Source organism: Drosophila navojoa, chromosome 3 (genome assembly GCF_054131105.1).
Source record: "Drosophila navojoa isolate 15081-1374.11 chromosome 3, UAZ_NAV_1.0, whole genome shotgun sequence".
Taxonomy (NCBI): Eukaryota; Metazoa; Arthropoda; class Insecta; order Diptera; family Drosophilidae; genus Drosophila; species Drosophila navojoa.
Window position 1 is genome coordinate 1,968,636 of NC_142891.1, and position 23,071 is coordinate 1,991,706.

Here is a 23,071-nt window from a genome sequence, read left to right on the forward strand (position 1 = left end):
CAGTATTGATTTAGCTGTATTTAAATTTGAATCCTATGTAGATGAAATGTAGATATAGTAGAATCCGATTAAAACGGCCCGGCTTAGAGTCCCTAGAGTCCCTACGGCCATTCCGATGTAAATTGTGCTCCCCAGACAAACTGATATGGGTAAACCTATATGGTAATGGCTTCATCAACTATAGTTCCTTGAGCGTCGTTATAACCGTATTTCTTTATAAATGATAAATAGAATTACTACATCGATACTTAAATCTTCTGATGAGCTCACAAAGGTTACTAGGCTATCCGGTGTGGCTTTAATAAATGGAAAAAAATATATAAATCTTCAAAGCTTCCAATTTCGTGACTGTAGATCAGTTACAGAAAGAATTGCATAACCTCAAAATGTAACTCAAATATAAAATCAAGTAAAGCTGGATAGATTAGACTAGATTGAGGAATATTTTTGATATAAAAATTGTTCCGCCATCTGTTGCAGCACCAAGATCTAGCACATCTAGCACACAGGGCATCAGCTCGTCAAGAATCCCAACCGATCTTAACTGAACTTTAATGTTCATTGGCATAAATTGTGCTCGATGACAAAAGCTGCCAAGAGAGAGAAAGGAGAGAGAGAGTGGAGAGAGAGAGAGTGAGACAGAGAGTAGAATAATTTTTAGTTTTTAATAATTTCTTGACTTGTTCAATTACCTTTTCCCTCATTCTCTACCTCTCTCCCTCTCCCTCTCTCTCCTTTGCTTCCTTTGCTGCGGTTGCCTTTGCGCGACCTTTTGTGCCCGAAATGAAATTGAAATTAAAATTGAAATTGCCAGAATAACCAAAGGAAGGCACAGCGAACAGAGAATGGAAAATAAAAAGTAAAAATGGTTAGAGAGAGAGAGAGAAAAAAAAAGCAGCTCTAAGCTAATTATTACAAATATTTCTTAATTTTATACGAGTCCCAAAGGCAAAAGTTCTGCTTGAACAATTTTCTGTGCGACTCGAAGGTCTCAAATTATGTTAAATATAAGAAATGCGCTACCAACTGGTTTCTTCGACTTTTCTTACCTTTTTTTCCAAGTTTCACTCTCTCGCTCTCGCTCTATCTTTCATTTTTTATCGGCTGTTGTAGGTGTGCTTCAGGAACAATGCAACACATTTGTGAAAATTCTCTCACCGAAGCGCGGAGAGAAATAAATCAACTTCCGCTTGGCTGAAGAAGCCGCAACCTTCTGACATAACTGCGAGGCGCTCGGCCAGTCATCAGAAATTGAAACTGCCCACCTGAGCGGACCGCCAACCCCAAACCACCAAACTGAGCCGATTTTACACTGAGCGAAATGGTTGAGCAGTATGTGGAAATACTTTTGAATGAACTCACAGAAGATGCTTGCACTAGAAATAATGAAATTGCAATGGATTTTAATCAGAGTAAGGCAAACAGTTAGTAGATACACTCAGCGAAATAGTTGTGGAGTTCACAAGCTACTGAATAATTCTAGAAAATTTATTTTTTATTTAAATCAGAATTAATCCAAATTTTATAAAAAAAAATAATAATAATAAATAAAAAAATAATAAATAAAAAAAATAATAAAAAAATGAATACATAAAAAATAACTTCTAATTTGATTAAAAAAAAAAATAAAAAAATAAAATTAAATAGCCCCTTTCTCAAACTTCATTTTTAAGGCAGAATAAATTAAGTGAACTATATAAAATAAATGAGTTTGCTAGCAAACTAAATATTTGTATTGATAAAATTTAAATTTTCATTCATTATAATATTAAAATTTATTGTGAATAATAATTTAAAATAGCAAACAAATATATGTTTGGCATGCAAATTATTTAAGTCTAAAAAATTAATATAAAAATACATATTAAATATTTTAATATTTCCCTTGAGCTCAAATATCTATAAAGGAGTCTTCTTTAAAGAATAAACTTAAAATTAAAATTTCTGAAAAGAAGAATTATTTATTTATTTTTTATTTTTTTATTTGTATTTTTTATTTTATTTATTTATTTATTTTATTTATTTTATTTTTTTTATGCCACAAAGAGAAGATTTTTCGGATAATGATGTATAAAATGAGCTTTATATAATTTTACATAAATATTTTATATATTCTAATCAAGTTTATAGATACGATCTTGAAATAAAAAATAATAATGAAAAAGTTTGTTCTTATTTTTAAATTTATCTTACAATTATTATAACAATAATATACAATTTTTAGGTATTTTTTTTTTTAAATGATTTTTATATAATTTTTTTATAATTTTTATATATTCTTTCTTTTTATATGATTTTTATATATTCTTATCAAGTTTATAGATACCTTCCTGAAATAAAAAATAAAAAAAAAAACAAAAGTTAGTTCTTTATTTAAATTTATCTTACAATTATTATACCCATAATATTATACAATTTTTAGATATTTTTTATATAAATATTGTATATATTCTAATCAAGTTTATAGATACCTTCCTGAAATAAAAAATAATACAACAAAAGTTAGTTCTTCATTTTACATTTATTATACAATTATTATAATTATAATATTATACAATTTTTTGGTATTCATTATACAATAATAGACTTCTTTTCTTTTTAATCAACCATTTGATTTTTCTCTAGGTGCATTTGGAGTTTTCAAATCGTAGTTCAGTTCCCTAGCAGGCAATGCAAGCGGCCGCAACTGTTGAGCTGCCAACTGCCAACAGCCAACAGGCAAGAGCCGGTAGAGGAGGCAACTGGAAACCGTTTCAAAGTCGCGTCAATCGTTCCGCTTCGCCTGCGCCGGTGAGCAGACGCCAACGCTTTGCATAAGACGGCAGAGAGTGAGAGAGTGTGAGAGAGAGAGAGGGAGGGAGAGACGCAACTGGCACTGGCACCGGCACTGGCACTGACCTAGCCCTAAGTACACCTACCTCATAAATGACGGTACCTTGCCGCACTTTAGGGTCCCATCGCTGTCGTCGTCATCAAATGGCATTTCGATGCGCGTCAAAGTCGCTCGAGTTCAACTTGAGTAGCAGCCATTGTCTTCCACGCTCTTCACACACTATATCACACACAAGCACAGTGAAAGAAAGAGAGAGGGGGGGAGAGGAAGAGCGAGAGGAAGACCGACACACATATGCGATAATCATTTCACATTACGGTAAGATAATAATTTCATTATGTATTTTCCATGTTATTAATTATATTGTTTGCCATGGAGTTCCTGCCTCGCCTCAACTCAACTCGACTCGACTCGGCTCGACTCGATCTCAGCCACAGCTGGAAAATAGTGGGAAAATAATTATCGGTCTACAAATTTTGCTATCATGCTGATAATTACGAGCGCTCCACCCTTTTTCACTTGTTATTACAACAAAGAAAATGAAATACAAGGCAATACAAAAAGGAAGTTTGTCGTTTGCTCTAAGTGGAAGCGCCTCAGCAGAGGGAAGGTCAGATGGAGAGAGAGACTAGGGAGCTACTCAGAGTGAGAGTGTGAGAGAGTGAGAGAGAGAGAGAGATTCTTGGGCTGCTCAGCTGCAGCTAATGGCAATTGCGTGTTTTGATCTAAGCCCAAAATTTTGATGGTTTTTTAATGGCAACGAGAAATCAGAAGCGAAAAATCTTCTAATTTTCTTGGGTTGCTGCATCTAATAAGGTTTTAGAATTTGGGAATTTTTCAAAAATTTTAATATAGATCACTTTAGGATTTGAGATGAAAAGATAGAAGAGGGTTCATGAAAGATGGAAGATAGAAAGCAGAAGAGATGGGAGTATGGAAAAGAAAAATATGGAACATGGCAGATGGGATATGGAAGATTGGAATATGGAGCATGGAATATGCAACATGGAACATGGAACATGAAATGCGGAGCATGAAAAATGGAACATGTAGCGCAAATGATGGTAGATGGAAGATGGAACATGGTAAACGGTTCATGGAACATGAAATGTGGAACATTGAAAAAAGATCAAGGGACAGATTATTGAAAAAGAGTTGAATACGAAACATGGAAGGAAGTCTGGAACAATAAACTCTATATATAGACTCTATACCATGGAAGATGGAACCCGGGACATGGACTATGGACTACGGGAAATGTAACATGAACGAGCAAATATGGAAAACATGGAACATGGAACATGGAGCAATGGACATGGAACTTGGAATATAAAAGATGGTACATCGAACATGGAACACAGAACATAGAGCATGAAATGTGAATGTTGGAACATGCAATATGAAACAAAGATCATTCAAATGGAAAGCTATAGCGTAATATGGAACATGGAGCATGGAACATAAGGCATGAAACATGGAGCAGGGATGTTGAAAATGTAACATAATACATGGAACATCAAGCATGGAACATGGAACGTGGAATATGGAGTATGGAATATGGAATAAAGAACATCTAGAACTAGAACATATGAAATATGTATTAAGGAATATGGAATATGATAGATAACAGGTGAATATGCAGACAAGATGGAACAAGATGGAACTGGACAGCTCAGTCCATCAGCTTATATACCATTAATATGATCCAAATAAATACTTTTACTTGATTTTCTGCTCATCTAACTCAACTCCTAATGAGCTAGGTAGTTAGGTATACCCCATTTCGAATACCTCTATCCTTTCTCATTCATTACAACTCCTCACTCGTTCACTCTCATTTGTTGTTTACCCCTCTGTCGTATCCAAATAACAAGTCAACAATTGAGTATCGCTCAGCCAAGTAGCTGGAGCCTTCATTACGATAGTAAATTTTCAAATACAAATGGTTTTATAATTACGATTTAACGTCATGTTACGCACTCCATAAAGATCCGATGGCGTCGATAATTAAAGTTTCTCAATATTTGCTCTCGGCTCTGAGGCAAGTGGAGCAATTTGAATTGACCCCGAGAGGCTCTCGAGGCTGGCGTCCAGGGCTCACATAACTTTAGAAACTTGCAGCTCGTCGCTTGATGTTGCCGCCACACCTGGCGCCATGCCAGCCACGCCCACCCCCCGCCCCCCTCGGGCTGGCTGGGTTCAGAGTGCGGGCTAAGTTCGAACTTTGAAATTGTTGTTGTTATTCGGTTATTCGAGCCATGCAACCGCAGACAGCAATTAATCAAAGTGTGCGATGCTCCCAGCTGGGGTGAGAGTAGAGCAGGGGGCGTGGCATGGGCATCATATTATGTTGCAGTTGCTTGCACTATTTTCGTAGCGAAAATTCAAGACATGTCTTGAGACCAAATCTACAGCCACAAATTCCAAATGCACTTTGCCACTTGCCACTTGCCACTTGCTGCATGTTGCACGCTGCAAGCTGCTAGCTGCTTGCTTATTTACAACATGACCGCAAATGAAGTCGCACACACACACAGAGCGAGCAGAGAGACGAGGGGGCTAGCACACGTTGCGCACAATTGCGCAGACACCCGCAACCCGGAGCGAGAGAGGGGGGGGGGAAGAGACCCTCACTCCCGTCAGCAGAGGTGAAGAAGCCAACAATAGCAATTATTAACCATCCAGCAATTGAGAAATTCCCACAGTCGAGCGTTCAACTCACCCTCACACACGCACACACGCACACACACATGCAGAGACGACACCAAGTCAGCTCCGCTCTCCCCTCGAACCACTTAAAACAATAGCAACAGCTGGCATTGGCCAGGAACTTGTTGAGCTGGACCTCGTGCTGCTTGGCTGACTTCTTCCTGCCGAGGGTAAGCACTGAGTCAGGTTCACTCAAGGCAACGAAGGGTCTGCTCAGCTGCAGGTGGGCAGCCCTCAACCCTCAGCCCTGCGACAGTTCAGAGCAACCCCCGCTCAATAAGCAAAATCAAAATTTCTAAGCACAGTCTGCCTCAGCAGTTGCCGCTCCAGTTGCACAAACAAGTCTTCAGCCTTCTAACAACAACGTCGTCAGCTCTGGGCAGGGTTGTCATCCGCACGCAGGCGGCACAGCGCTTTTCGTAGGGTTTCCAACTCACGCGATGGTCGCACACCAGCCGAAGCCTTTCAGTGGTGCAGCTAAGCTAAGTCTGGGCGAGGGTGGGGCAATACTGAGTGTAAGGCGATACTATCAAAAACACAATCCGCGCTAGACTAATCATGATGATGATACGATGATGATGATGATGATGATGATTATGACAATGGTGGTAATTTTGATTGTGACAATGTTAATTGCTAATGATAGGCGACAATATAAAAATTCCAAATTAAATTTATTTGTTCTTAATCCAGAACGAATAATATATCATATCTAATATCTCTAACTCTTTTAACTCTTTTAAAATCAAGAAAAAAATATTTTATATTTTTGATGATGATAATGATAGATTTATATCCTAATCATCATTGGTAAAGCTTGTAATTATATTATATATATTATAATATATTATATTATATTATATTATATTATATTATATTATATTATATTATATTATATTATATTATATTATATTATATTATATTATATTATATTATATTATATTATATTATATTATATTATATTACATTATATTATATTATATTATTATATGTTTAGCTCTTAGAAAGAAAGAAATTATGGTAAATAAAATCCGACTTTGTATGTGATTTAATTTTTAGGCTTAAGACCTCTATAAATTCGCTTTGAAGTGGTTTTCTCTCTAGTAAAAAATTGTCTTGTTTTTTTAAGTATAAATAAATATAATTTGGAGGAGTCCAGCTGGTATTTCTGACAACTTGAGAATTAACCATATATATATATATATATATTTTGATTCGCTACAAAAACTATATATGTATGTCTAACAGTTCAGAAATTGTACTCTAAAATGAATAAATATTTTAAAAATATTAATCTCAAATGTCTATGATGTATATATTTTCGAAATATGTATATTTATAATATATTAAATAGGTATATTTTTAAAAATATTTTTTTTTTTTTTTTTTTTTTAATTTACGGTGTTGTATTTTATTTATTTATTTATTTTTTCATTTAATAGTACAGGAAAATTTTGCTTTTTCTACTTAAAAATAATCATTTATACAATGAAAATTGATTTGTTTGAAATTAACCTAAGTAGGGGGAAAAACCTCTGTCGTGGCGTAACACCACGGTAGATTCTTGATAATTTTCTTTCTTTTCAAAACTTGAATTTCACTTATGTGAACATTCACAATATTAGTCCCAAAATATATTCTGGAATACATATCTAAAATGTTTATTAGTCCCAAAAAATATTCTGGACTGGAATACATATCTAAAATGTTTATGTGATTCATATAGCTCTCTGGCAATGCATAAAGGCTTTGTCAAGGCTTTTCTTTGATATCCCCCCCGCCTACCTTAGGCATTCTCATTCTCATTCGCATTGCTTCCCCCGCACCCCCTCCATAAAAAAAGTCCTTCTTAATCGCTCAGCAACGAGTGCGTCTGATAACTCTCGAAATGTTGCAGCTGCCGCTGGCTCCAGTAGCTGCTCTTGCCACTGTTTTGTACGGCCCCATTGCTACCAAAATCCCTAGCTACCTCGGCTTGCCCTAACTACCCCCCCTTACACTCTCTCCCCTTGCTAAATGGTCGACTGCTTTTGGAGGCTTGCGTGTTTGACTGTGGCCTGGCCCTGTTTGTCCACTTTCACGCTAACCCGAAAGTTGCTCAATTTGCGCCATCGACTCGTTGCCGTCTGGCAATTTGGCAAAGCTCAGCGCCAAACTTGAGGTATCAATAACAGACTCGAGCACGGCCAATAGGCTCCAATCCAGCTCTACCTGCCCCTCTCCCACCCTCAACACACTCAGGCTCGGGCTCAGTGGCTGCTTGTTGCCCACATATGAGGTCACATAACGGTGCTTTTTGATGCAGTTGCAGTTGCAGTCGCCAAAAGCTGCCACAGGCCGAAAACAACTCACACACACACACACACACGCACGCACACTCGATTTGCCGGCTTCGTCTTGGTCTTTGGTCTGTGTCCAAAATACAAAAAAAAAAGGAAAAAAAAAACTGAAACCAGGTTTTCAGCTGCTGCTGCTGTTGCTACAGCTTTTGGCTCGTTTCTGCCGCATGTCGAGGCGGCTTATAACGGTAACTGCTCATTGCCAATCGCCTGCCTGCACACAGAGACACTCTGCCAGCCACACCCCCCCCCCCCCCCCCCCTCGCACCTCTTTCAGCTGCCTTCACTTGTATCGTTCCCTGTTCAGCAGTTAATTAATTTGGCTTAGGCGTGCCAAAAATTGTATTGGCCGCAGACAAATGTGGACAAGTCGAAACAATTTGCTCAATGTCATTATGGCAACCGAATTGAACGACTTGTGAATACCCTATACATAGCAAATACCCTATACTAGCAAAATATATTTGTTACTTTATCCATTCACTTATCCATATATTATCCGCATAAATATCCGTATATATTTTTAATAATATATTTATATACCTATCGATATTTGTTTACCTATAGAGCACTACAATTCAGAAACTTATCCATCTATCCATATTTCCAGACAAAATATGATTTTACTTTATCCAGCGACTTATCCGCTTATCGATTTATCCAACTCTTTCATGTTACACTATCCACTGAGTTATCCCTATATATAACTTTATCCATCTTTCTGGCAGTTGATAATTTTTCTAACTATTTATCCGATTAGGATTCTGTTCATATTTATACTTATCCATACATACATTTATCCATTTGTCTAGCTATTAATAATTTATACCTAACCATTTATGCATTTAGCTTTCTTTTCACGCATGTATATTTATCTATTTATAATATATTCAGCTAACTATCCATCCGTCTATCCACTTATCTGGCTCTCTTTATCCTTCTCACTATTCACTTATCCATTAATCTCTCATTATTTAATTCAGTTAACTATTCAACCATTTATACACTTATCCTCGTCACTTTATCCTTCTCACTATTTCGTTATCCAACAATCTTTAATTCAACTAACTATCCAACCACCTATCCATTTATCCGGCTCTCCTTATCCTTTTCACCATTCACTTATCCATCAATATCTAATTCTCTAATTCAGCTAACTATCCAACCACCTCTCCATATTTCTGCCTTTCTTTATCCTTCTCACTATTCGTTTATCCATTTGCTTATCCATCTATATATTTATCTAAGTTGACGTGCCTCTCGTTTATCCAGCTTTTTCATAGTTTATCCGAATGTTACCATATAGTCAGTATACCTTCCTCAGCTCGAAAAGGAAATAAGTTCATAAGTGAACTCTGGAGCGATTTCGCACAGGAGGATTTTGTTGCAAAAATAGGCAAACAAAGGACGAAGGTAGATGGAATCTAGTTAGAGATGTTACAACAGGATGTGCTAGCATGTGTGTGTGTTGGTGTGTGTGTAGGTGTGTGTGTGCTGTTGCCTTCGACTGTTGCGCTGGCAGTCAAAGTTTGCACAAAAAATTAGACGCTTTTGGCCAGAACTTTGACTAATGTGAATCCGGCAAACCAAGTTAAACAGATAGCCAGTTGGAGATATGCACAGAGAGTGAGCGAGAAAGAGAGACAGAGAGAGAGTGAGAGAGAGAGAGAGTGATGGTAGATATTGTTGATAATGCAACACGCTGTAGCAGTCCATTCGTGACGATTCAATCAGTCCAGCCACTCGCTCTAATTGAGCGCCAGCTGCAGATGCCCCGCCCACTCGCCCACTCGCCCTGACCACACCCACAACGGCTGCTGTTGCTACACTAGCCTACATAGAGTATCAGGCATTTGGATTTGAAGCAGCTGAGATCCCATTATGCAGTCGATGTGCATGGCTCGAGTGGCTCGCATTGGCATTTCCTCAATTTCCTGCGACGCAGGAGCAAAGATATCGCCGAGCTCAGCATTTTTCGCATTTTCGCAATTTCCATTTCATTTAGTCTCTTTTGCTTCGTTTGCCTTGCCTTGCCTTGCCTTGCCTTGACTTTGCTTTGCTTTCTCCCATTAACAATTTCGCACACGTAAAATGTCCAAATTAAAGCAGCCAAAAAAATTATTAATTTGCTGTTGTTGTTGTTGTTGTTGCACCTGTTTAAGCTGCCCTCCTCTCCGCGTACTTCCCTCATTCCATGGGCTGGCAATTAGCAAAATGTGCTTGTTGGCCATAATTGTTGATATGGCCAAACATGGCCAGGCAAGGCAAGGCAAGGGCGGGGCGGAGCGGAGCGGGGCGTGGCGCATCGCGAAAATTCTCACCTGACTAAATTTTTAGCATTGGCTAATTGTCTCTCCCTCTACATGTGTGTGTGTGTGTGTGTGTTGGTGTTGGCTTTGGCTTTTCTTAGCTTTTCCGGCGGTTGGGCACAATTAGCCAACATTGCTGGCCAATTTGCACAAGGCCAGCAACAATCGAGCCAACAGCACACACACACACACACCTACACACACCCACATGAGAGCGGATAAACATAGCTCTGGACCCCTGCCTAGACAGTGGGCGTGGCACTTTACATGTGAACCAAAAACTAAAATTTGTTCTGCGAATTCCCCTTTCAGAAGCATTCGTCTGGACATTTAGCTTTATGAGCTCGTCAGCCCACTTAGGCTAAACTGTTCCCCAGCCACGCCCCCCCGTCAAAGCAGCTCCAGCCACTTATTAGCCGACTTTGAAGTCCCTAATTGCAAGAGCCAAGCGAAGCTTTGCTTTCCTATGCAAATTTCGCAGTCGATTTATCGAAATTATTTTTGTGGAATATCATTTAATGTCAGGTCAATAACATCAGGGAAAAAGTTCAGTTGTAATGTCAAATAGAACGAGTTGAAGCTACTTATTTTCAATGTTTTAAAATACCTAATTATACGTAAAATTAATTTTTATTTTTAAGCTTAGACTGAAATTATATTTATTATTTTAAGTCTACCCTTTTTTTTTAAATATCTGTAATTTATTAATTATAGTGTCTAGATATACATATGTTTATATTTTGTAAATTAACAATTTTTATTTAATTTTTAATTTAGTTCACTCATTTTATTATTTTATTTTTAAATATTAATTGTTAAATTTTTGTATAGTATTTATTTTATTTTGAATGTTATTTTTTTATATTTATTTTTTATTATGAATATTATATATTTTATTATATATATTATAAATAAATAATATTATATATTTTTTTTTAATTTTTTGATTTGCTTAATTTTAAAATATGAGTTGTTTTATTATTATTATTATTTTTTTTTATATTTAAATTATTAAATTATTTTTAGTATATGTGCCTGCTCTATAATATATTTTATTTATTTTTATTTTCTTAAATATATTGTGTTACCATTTTTTATTTTATTTATTTATTATTATTATTATTTTTTTTTTTTGGTATAAAAATATTTTTATTTATTTTATTTTTTTATTTTACTAATTCATTAATTAATTTATATTAACTTTCGTTCAATTTCAACATTTTTTATTGTCTTTTGCATTTGTCTACTATTTCCATTCACTTTAAAGTGCCCTCCAAAACGCCCATCGTTCGCCACGCCCCTTTTGTTCTCACTCCTTTTTTTATGGCCTCAATCAATTTGGCAATCGCTTCACAATATTAGCGAACGCTTCAATTGCAAACCTCAAATGTCCCATGAATAATTCAGTGGATTGTTTGCCACGCCCCCCTCCTCTGCAGCATCCCTACATGCTTCACCTACAACGCGCCCAAAATTGTGAATGCAAATGCGCCATCTAGCGGCCGCAACCGTGTGCAGCCGTTGCAAGCACCCGATGGATTTGTGGCATGTGTGCTCTAAGTATGTGTGTGTGTGTGTGTGTGTGTGTGTGTGTGAGTGTGTATGTGTGTGTGTGTGAGTGCTTAGCTGTGTGTGCTTAAATCCTGCGAATGCACTAATTTAATATTTAAACTATTTTGCGGACGATTTCCCTGGTTAGTTCTCTGGCTACTCAGATATAAAAAAAAAGTGAATCAATTGTTGTTGTTGTTGTTGGTTGAAAATTGGTGTTGTAAATGTCAAATTAAAAATGCAATGCATCTAATGGATTAGCTTGAAATGTAGCGCGTCGATGCATCAAAAGAGAAACAGCGAAAAGTAGCGAAAGGAGATAAAGAGAGAGTGGGAGAGGGAGAGAGAGGGAGAGAGGGGGAGAGGAGCTGGCTATCCGTATATATAGAGTAAGTGGTCCTGGTTAGCTTCAGTTGAATAAACCATTGTTTTAATCGAATTGCATGAAAAAAAAAGTTTAAATTTGTAAAAGGGAAATAGCTTAAAAAAAACATTAAAAAAAAAAAATTAAAAATTTGTATAATGATCGAATATGAAAATCAAAGTTAAGCAGTTTTCGAAAAATATGCCTTGATTACATAACATATTAGACACATTCTCCATGTGTTATGAATCTCACTTGGTATTGGAATACAGAGAACACTCATAATAGATTTCAAGCTATTTACAAATCGATAAAGCCATAAAATATTTTTAATAAAAACAAAAATACATTTTTCAAGTCCTTAACTTGACTAACAATAAGCTTATTCAACTATTTTGCCAAGTCAATTAGGACTACTCCAGACGAGACTCGACTAGGAGATGCCCTAAAACCCGATGAATAGCTAAAATTCGCATCAATCCTAAGATGATTCGGCCTTCATAGGAACAGATGACAATATGGACTCACTTTATAAGAACTACCACGCCTCCTATTGCCTGTTTCGTATATGTTTAGAAAATCATTATACCTTAACTTAACATTACCAGGCTATACGCTGGCTAGCATGGCTGAAGAAAAATATATTTTCCCAAAAAGAATCATTCTCTTATGTAATCTATTGAAATTGTTGAGTAACTCAGCTGGAAATGCATTCAAATTGTCTTTAAAAAAAGAACCTAATTCCCAGTGCTGGAGCCAAGCGCGGCTGCCACTGACAAACATGTTATTATTATTTGTATTTGGTATTTTGTATTTTCGTTTGCGCTTCTGTGTTCTGGCCAAACAATAATGAAACATGAAACGTAACAAGACGAGGTGTCGCCTACAGTTCCCTAAGCCCTCGGGCAATTACAAGCTGCACCAACAGTTTATTTCATTCCATTTTATTCTACTTTATGCCAATGCCCTAGAGCCAATAAACACGACGATATGGGGTAGCTTCGGCAATCTAGGAAGTTGATTTAATCGGGTATAAACTCAAGGAACTGGGGAATGCTAAGAGTCAGAGCTGTCAAATTTGACATGTGGGTAGCTTTTGGCGCAATATGGCAATATTTAATAAATTAATATATAATGTGTCGTATATAACTATTATAATCGACAATAGACTTAAGGAACTCAGGAACTAGTAGAGCTATGGGTTTCAAATTTTGTATGTGGGATTCTGTACAATAGATATAGACAAAAATGCTATGATGCTTAAGATTCGTAGTTTTGTGTCTATTATAATGGTTGAAAATCAATAAGATATTTTTAGAATAAGCATTAATTCTATATATTCTATACACTATAAGAACGATATGGACTAAGCTTGTGCTGAAACTTCTTCATCGTTTGCTCTTTATATAAGATAATGTTATTACCTAGCCTATGAGACAACTCTTCTCAAGGAACTCAGTAACTAGATGAGCTGCATTATCACATTTTTGGTATTCGAGTATATAGAATATTATAGAATTAATTTTGTAAGTCTCCTTGAAGCATATCTCCAAGTCACCCCACTGTCGATACTTTTCTGTGGTATTTTTTCTATTATTCCTGTATTTTTTGTTTCCTTTCATTTTTCTGCTTTTATTTACGCATCAAATTTTATGACAAATACTCGAGCCAAACGGAAAACGGATTATGTGCAATTGGAAATTAAATTAGAGAGTCCAGAAAAACGCACAAAAGAACTTTTGTAAGAGCTGCACTCCCCGCCCCCCCTCCACCCATCAGTTCGCCCCTGCCTCTCGTTGGGCGGTCTCAAGTGTTTCGTAGCTGAAGTGTATTTCTATTGCTATTGTTGTTGTTGCTGTTGCCTGCCCAATAGGCACAAACAAACATTTTAATTCCCATTGAGTTGCTTATGGAGCAGTTAGCCCCTGCGCTTGGCCCTTGATAGCCAAAAAAAAAATAGGAACAGAAAATGGAGAAGAAGAAGAAAATTACGTCGTAATCGTGCCGAACAGACGCTGAGCTAATGGCTCGCATGAGCACCACAGGCCAAAATCATCCCCCTCCCCTCCCTTTCAAGCTGCAGCCCTCAAGTGTTGCGTAAAGTGCAGCGCCTCTCCCTCTCTCTTTCTCCTCTCTCTCTCTTCCTCTTCTGCTTCCCCACTTCCTAGCTTAATCGAACATGTGGCGCAAAGAAACAACAAAAGTAGAAAAAGACGCAAAGGCAGAAGAATGAGAATCTAAAGAAAAACGCAAATAATTTTACCGCAGGCTGTTCCCATTTTCATAGAGCCTGCAATTTCCCGATTGCATCCTTTGCAGCTCTGCATCGGCTGCTGTGGCTGCTGCTTCTTCTTCTTCTGCTAGCTGGATTCTCGCTGGATTCTCGTTTCTCTCAGTCGCATTTGCCGCAGCTGGGCTGACTGGCGGGTTCGTAAACCTCAACCTATAATTAACTTGGCCAAGCAGACAGCCAACGACCAAACGACCAGCAACAGGCAACCGTCAAGGCACACACACACACACACACACACATACACACACACACACACAGTCGACGTACCACAGCGACAAACTGTGCACTCAGTTGTCCAGTTGCAAAGCTTTTTCAAGCTATTAAATAAAATATAAAACAAGTAAGAAAGCTCTAGTCGAGACTGCTCGACTACGAGATCCCCTGAACCCTACAAGCAACTGATATTTCAAAAATAATTAGCAAACACACACGCACACACACACACACACACACGCATACAAACAAACACACGCACACACACTCACATATACAGGCGATTGCGCTTGGGTTGCGCTGCAGTGTTGGCAATATAATGAAAACTTATTTAATAATTTAATTTCTAGACGTACGATCGTAATGAAACTTTCAGAACGTAATCATAATGTTAAAATGTATGTGTATACCGAAGCTCATGTCTCTAGTATTTGATATACGACTTTTACAAAGATGAGGGTGAGGGGGTGGATTTAGGTGTGGGGGGGTAAATTTTAACAAAAACCGAAATTGAAAATTCATCTTAATATACATTTTAAATTTGGAGACTCTAGCTTGAAAGATGTGGGAGATATAATTATTTAAGTGATCTTCGATAAGGTTTTTTATCGATAAAAAAATATCGGAATGAGTTATCGTTTTTTAGTGATAAACTCGATCTGCGCGTGATATATACGGACATTTTAAAAAAAAATTGAAGTCTCTAGCTCTTATATCTTCTGAAATCGACGCGTTCATACATACGGACGGACGGACGGACGGACGGACGGACGGACGGACGGACGGACGGACGGACGGACAGACAGACGGACAGGGCCAAATCGACTCAGATTGTCGTCCTGATCAAGAATATATATACTTTGTGGGGTCTGCCACGCCTCCTTCTGCCTGTTACATACTTTTAACAAAACCATTATACCCTGATTTCCCATTTTCAATGGGTTCAGGGTATAAAAAGAAACACTAAGTAACAAATATTTTCTATTTATCATCTATCACTTATTTATCTACATATATATCAATCTTAAATGAATATTAATGTAAAGTCCAAAAACTTTTGTATACCGTGATTTAATTAAAAATAAAGTGTCCAATATAAAGTGTCCTATATTAATTAAAAAAAAAAAAAAATAAAATAAAATAAAATAAAAATAAGAATAATAAGAATTTTAATACTTACTTTTCTTAATATATATTATTAATCATAATAATAATAATAAAATATATTTTTATTTTTAAATATTTTTTATTGTATTGTATTATAAATTAATAAATAATATTCTATTGAATTTATTTTTATATATTTTTTATTTTTGTTTAAGCTTTTAATGTTTATCATTTATTTTTTTATTTTTAATTATTTTATTATTTTATAAAATTAATTTTTATTGTTGTATTGCAAATAAATAATTAATATTGCATTGAATTTATTTTTTGGTTTTGCCTTTTAAAGTTTATCATTTAATCTTTATTTATTTATTTTTTTTTTAAATGTTGATTTAAATTTTATTGGTTACTTATTAAAAAACATATATTTAAAAACAATATTTTTCTGCTTTTTATTGTTCATTTATGTATATATATTTCTTGTACATTTTTGTTAATATTAACATAAGTTCTTAGATTCATTTCAATCAAATGTTTTTCTTTCATTTTTAATCATATTTTTTAATGTTAAAATGTCTTTTTTTTTTCTTTTTTAATATATACATATATATATATTTTTCTTTTAATATTGTTAAAAAAATAAAATAGAATTTTCAATCAAATATTTTTCTTTCATTTTATTCATATTTTTTAATGTTAAAATGTCTTTTTTTTTTTTCTTTTTTAATATATACATATATATTTTTTTTCTTTTAATATTTTTAAATAAATAAAATAGCATTTTTTATCTCAAACTTTTTTAATGAAATTTTATTTATATATTTTTATGTATATTATTCAGAATACTAATATTCTATTTTTATTTTATTCCATACATTATTTTTTTATAATTTTATATATATTTTTTTAGTTTGATTTATTTTATTATATTTTTATTAGCATTTTTTTCGTCTTCTCTTACCCTCCCTGAAATCCTTAGAGATCCTATTCAAACAGCATATTTGTTCAGACCAAAGGCTTAGCCCATTTATTCCTAGCCAACGGAATCTAATTCCAGTCCAATTCTCCAACCCTGTTGCTTAGTGTTGCAATCTTAGTGCAGTTCGCGTTCCTTTTGGCCACTGACCAACGTTTGTCGTTCTTTTATTTGTTCTTCTTCGTCGTCTTCTTCTTCGTCTTCCTCTTCTTCTTCTTCTGTCCAGTTTGCGGATCTCTCCATATGGCGACGACTTTGACTGACAGGCCACAATGTTATGTCGAGTTACCCTTCTGCCCCCGACTCCCCTTTCCCTCCACTCCTTTACCAGTTTGCGTCTGCAATGAGTTGCCCCGCCCCTCGCCACCTACCCCTCCCTTGGCTATGGCACACCTGCAATGCTCTGAGTGCGGTTCATTTCGGTTCTTAGTCATTGTTCTACCTGTGCTCTCTCCACCCTCTCCTTTCTCGCTCTCTTCTTCGTCTACGTCTTCTTCTTCTTCTACGCTGACTTCATTGTCATGCTGCCCCCGCATTATGTCTCACTCCCCCTCTCACTGTTGCCTCCCCGCCCATAATCTCTATGTAATTCAAGACGCAGCAGATTTTGATGGATCATGCGATCATGGCTTCTGCTTTAACTTCTCCTCTGCTTCTTTCTACTCTCGTTCTCCCCCCCTACCCTGCCCTTTCCTGCTTGCAGCCTATTTGGATGTTGTTTTCATTTGAGTTCGTGTCATTTGTTTATTTGACTTTGGGCCCCTTTTCCCCCTCCCCCTCTCGGACCCTATTGATCAGCAAAGTCCATCGATGATCGGCTTTCATTGCGTAGCCCCAGGAAACTCGATACGTAAATCCACTTTTCAATACAAACTCACTGATCCGAATTGACTCGTTCCTCTCCCGCTCCCGCTCTCTCCCTCTCTCTCTCTCTCTCTCTTCTCACTTGATCGCATTTGACGATCGTCACGACAGAAACGCTGAAAGGTTCAAGACTCCAGCCGAAGTGCGCTTCACTGAGCAGCCCTCAGAGTGGGATGGGAATTACGTTGAGGCTCTGTGTGAATCTGTTGATTTTTCAATTTCATTTCAATTATTTTATGGAAAATGGATTCAATGATCTCTTTAGGCACTGAGTGTCATTGGGTTTGATTGACGGCTGGAGATTTGAATAGATCTCAATAATGAAAACATATTTAGATATTCAATTTGATATTATCATAGGTAATAGATCCTTGAAGAATATATATCCGTATATACTGGGTATATTATTTGATTTTAATCCATCTTAGATATATCCCTTGATTTTCTCGTCATCTTTCGCTTTCTAGTTCGCTTTCTCATTCAATTTCTCTATCTATCCTTTATCTCTCTCCCCGTTCCTATATCTCCTTTTTGTGTCTCTCTCTCCATAGCTCATCTGACTCTCTATCATTCTCTCTTCCTGCTCTATCTCTCTTAATGTGAACATTATATCCTTCCAACTCTCTCCTTCCCTCTCCCACTCTATCATTTCTTTCCTTAAATATTCCAAAATCCAAATCAATAAAATTCTTTTAAATTCGTTGTAAAATTAATTTTAATTGAATTATGCTAAATATTAATCCAATTTCCAGATCAAAGTAAATCCCTAATTCCCCAGAGAATTCGAATTTAATTTAATGCCAAGCCAATAATTTTAATGAATTCCCAAGTTTAAGTTGGGAAATCAATAAAAAAATAAAATTTAATGTAAACTTTTAGTGTGGAAGGAGATAGAGAGAAGGAGGGAGCGAGATAGGAGAGAGAGGGAGGGAGAGAGTCGGGAGCAGCGCCTACTTATATATGAATATATAATTAAGCTCACGCTGTCTGCCTCGATTTGGGTTCAAAACACGCTTCGACTTATTGAAAATAAGAAGAAGAAGAAGAAGACGAGGTCGATGACGACGACGACGAAGACAACGACGTAGAAGATAATTTCCCAGCAGCCGAGTTTTCCTTATAGATGTATTAATATTCATGGAAATGCGACGAAAATTTATGCGTCAAACTGTAAAATTAAAGCAATTACAATAGAATGATGGAGGGGGAGGGGCGGGCTGGGAGTAGCTCAACATAATTACACGAGATTTGCGTGTTTGGTAGGCGCAACGTAGGCGTGGCATTTAGCAGGCCAAATCGAAGTTTCATTAACTATCTCTCTCTCTCCATCTCGCTCACTCCAACAGCAGGATGCGTTAACTCATTTGATTCCAATAGTGGAAAACTTGAAACAACAAAGAGAAGTGAAAAAAACAAATTCAAATTTTATTTATTTTACGATTTGTCATGCTAAGCGCGTGCCTTTGGCATCGCATAGCATTCAGCTTTTTGTCACGCACTGGAACGAGTTTCCAAACAGGTTGTCTGCTAAGGCCGCAGCGGGCTGTGTAGCTGGAGGGGGCGGAGGAGCAACAACTCCACACTTCCAACGGCAGCTAAAGCAAACATGAACTCTGGCGACAGCGCAAAGAACGTTAAAAGTGCTGCGCAAAGCAAGACAGCAAGAAGCAGGCACACACACACACACACACACACACACACACACACCTAAGGAACTGGTTAAAAGTAGATCTTGCGCGCGATCGGTTAAACTGAACGAAACTCAACAGAAGAGTTAAGCGGCCCCAGGTAAGCCGCTCAGCTAGTGCCGTCTCGCTCTGGCAGGCGTTGCCCCTGCGCAGTAGCAACTGCTTGGCGGTTGATTTTTTCATACATAGCTCGCTTGCTTGCTTACTTGTCAGCTAGGCCAAGTCAACAAGTTTCTGTTTTTTTTTCATTCGTTTTGGCCAGCAACTGGTTTTTCCGCAGCGCCGTTTTTCCTAAACAAGTTTTTGGAAAAACGCTAGCAAACCGCGCGCAAGTCGCTACGTGTTGCTATGCCTGGCTAACAGTAAGCTGTTATGTTAAATGCTGAAGTGAGAGCGCGCGCACAAGGTTTCGTTAAGTTGTTTCGTTGAGCTGTTAGCGAAGATGCCGCTCTTTAGCTAATGTGCTGCTCTTTGAGTTCGTTTCGGTTTCGTCGTTTCGTTTGCCGAACGTCTGCTTAAAAGCAGGCAACACAAACGCACTTAACAGCGACTGTTAGCAGATGGAGCTCAGACGAAGATAATTGGAGTTTAAATTTACTGGTATTAATAATAAATATTTTTAGTTACTGTGTGAATAATGTAATAATAAATAAATAATGTAATATAAATAAATAAAATCAATATTTGAATATTTTTAAACTTAATTTATTCTATCATATTTAAGTGTTTTATCATTCTAAGTCTTTCTTATTATTCAAAGAGCACATTTTTTCTTTAAGTCTGCTGATCACGCTCTTTGGCTTAGATCATACTCTCGCCTGTTGCTGCTTGCGCAAAAATAAAACAAAAACAAAACCAACAAACAGCTTAAACTCGTTTTTGTTAGCCCGAAGAGCATTAACAGAATGCGCTCGCTGTTAAGAATGGTTTGACAGCGTAAGAGCGGAGCGTTAACAGTAGCGTCGCTCTTTGCTTTGGCGTTTAACAGCATTCGTTTCGTCAATTTGTTTGCGTTAACATACCTCATTCTCTTTTCATTTGCCGCTAAGAACGGACGTGTCGCGCTGTCGCTGTGCGTTTGAAGCTGCAAGCAGCAACAAAAACAAAACAACAATTTTTGCGTCGCGTCGTCGTCGTCATTGTTTACAACAAATATCCAAACAAATAGAAATATAATTATACAAGTGCTGGCAAATGTTAAATATAAATAAAACAAAAAGGCCATAGCAAATTAGCGAATTGCAATAAAAATAACAACAACATCAGCAACGGCAAAAGTACTGGAAGTGTGTGTCTGTACGTGAGAGTGCTCAAGTGTATTTGTGTTAGTGTTGCAGCAGCAAAAGAAGTAAAGAAACAACAACAACCAACTATTAACGAAAGGCAAAGCAAAGCAAAGCCAAGCAAAAGGCAGCAGCAGCAGCCGCCGTCGCAGCTGCGTCATCAACCAACGTTGCGCAGTTTCAGTCGCCGTCGACGCCGACGCCGGCTTTGGCATCATTAGTTTTGCTTGATCTTCGAGTGACGCCGAGCTGCTTGCGCCTGCCTGCCTGCAGCGCGGCTCTCTTACCGGTCAAACAGGTTTCCAGCCGACAACAACAAAAACAACAACAGCAAGAGCAAGAGCAGTGTATAAGACAAGCCATAAGAAGAAGAAGAAGCAGAAGCAGAAGACGGAGAAATAAAAAAAGGTTTACTACGCGCGCGTATTTGTGTGTGTGTGTGCATATGTGTGCGTGTAAGTGTCTCTATAGCTGCTTCTTGGAAACCTTTCAAGCGTCGATTGTCGTCGCCTGCATGCAGCTACAGCTAAACAAAAACAACAACAACAACAGCATTGGTGATTTCTGATTCAAAGCAAACGGCCGATTATAACAGTGAAACGGTGTGCGTGTGTGTGCGTGCGTAAAGTGCAGGCAGAGAGAAAAATGCTTGAGGTTTAAGACCTGGCCAAACGAAGGGCCAACAAACCTGTACAAGAAGAAGAAGAGACGCCATTTTGAATTTTGAGTTTTGTGCGCGTATTTGTTTTTGTTGCCGTTGATTCTAAATAGTTTCCCAAAAGAAATTAATTTGAAACAAACAAAAAACCACGAATTTTTATTATACGCCCGCTATGTGGCGCTGTAGTGAAGCTAGCTGCTAGAGAGCAGCAGCGGCAAAGGAGAGCGAGGACAAAACTTTTACCGTAACACGAGACGCTCATTGGAAAGTCAGCGTCAACTGCAGAGCTGCAGTTTATAATAATTAACAACAACAACAACAACAGCGATAAGCGACAAAGCAACAAGATGAGAGCAGTAACAGGAATAGCGACAACAACAACAACAACGACGACAGCGACGACGAGCAGCAGGAGAAACAGCCGCAGCGCCAGCAGCGCGCAAACATATTGGAAATTATTTTTTATCGGTAAGTAAAGCGAAAGAAATGAAACGAGAAATTATTAACTAAGGATAAGCCAAGCAGTTGGTCCGCTCTTAAGCAAGAGAGTGTGCCGGGAGAGAGAGGCGCATATGAAGTGTGCTAAATGAGATCAAACTTGCCAATGCGCTTAAGCAAAGCTCAGCTCAGCTCTGCTAAGCGTGAGCGAGTGAAGTGTGCTAAAAAGTGTTATATACCGCAGATCGGAATGCGCTGTATAACGTTATTTGATTTAGTTCAGCTTTTCTGCATGTGTGTGTTTGTTTTTGCGCTTTAGGAAATACAATAATCATCTAAATATGCATATATGAATAAATTTATATAGATTTTTATTAACATATACTCATACCTTGAGTTATTTTACTGCCTGGCAGGTGTATAGGATTGGTTGAAATATAACATAATTTTTTGCACTTTCTGCTGTTGATTTTTGTGTTCTCTTTTGTTATTTATCTTACGCATAAGATATATGTATATGCAGATTTGTATAACAGCTTAATATAACTATTCCTTGACTTCACTTGGCTTTTTATATTGCCTTGCAGGCTTACGTATATATGTATATGTATGTTTGTATGTATATGTATGTATGTATGCATGCACATGTGGAAGATCTTAATTAAAAGTATTTCTTGGCTGCACTTGCCTCCAGGGCATTCATATGCCATTCGTATGCATATCTGCCTTGTGCAACTGTATAACAGTTTAATTAAATTATATTTTTCTTTATACTCTAAATTTGGCATTTCTTTGTTGTGCCAAGCAAATTCAGTTTTCTTATGCATCTCTGTGCAACTAATTGGAAATTCTTGATTTCTCCTGATGCCATAAACACTTAAAGCCATGCTAGAAATGTTCTATTAAATTGTATTGAGCCACTTTTCAATTTTATTTTCGCAATTTTCTTAACGATAATTTTTTTTTATATATTTTTCTTTTGGCTCTTGTATGAGACAAGTTTTGTTTATGACAGCTTCCAGCAGATTCTCTGCGTCTCCTCCTACTTCTCTCTCTCCCTCTCTCTCTCTCTTTTCCTTGCCACTTCCTGCACCTGTTGTTGTTCTCGTTCAACTACTCTTTGTTGTTGTTGTTGTTTTTGTTGTCGTCAAGTTTTAGCTTTGACGTTAAGTTTGCTTCTTTTTCTTCAGCTTCTTCTTCCTCATCATCTTCTGTTTTGTCGTTCATTGACAGTTTTTACCGTTGGCTTTAGTCGTTAATATCCCTCCCTCTCTCTCTCTCTCTCGCTCCCACTCATACTCATACTTGGCTCGTTTGTGCTAAAGTTTTCTTTCGTCGCAAAGTTTTTCTGTTTTGCTCTGTGCCACGCCTCCCACGCCGCCTTTGCTTTCAATTGCTGCATCAGTCAATCAATCAGTCAATCAACACGATTTCCAATTTGTA

At 37.2% G+C, this 23,071-nt stretch overlaps 1 protein-coding gene across 1 annotated transcript in view; it reads left to right on the forward strand.

Annotated features, from left to right (window-relative positions):
- Window positions 1–20,259: 20,259 nt before the first annotated feature.
- Window positions 20,260–23,071, forward strand: part of LOC149091604 (uncharacterized) — a 75,533-nt gene continuing 72,721 nt past the window's right edge. The window contains exon 1 of the mRNA XM_089257302.1: window positions 20,260–21,658. Within this exon, the coding sequence (XP_089113428.1) occupies window positions 21,538–21,658 (121 nt within the window). The 5' untranslated portion in view covers window positions 20,260–21,537. The remainder of the gene's footprint in view (window positions 21,659–23,071) is intronic.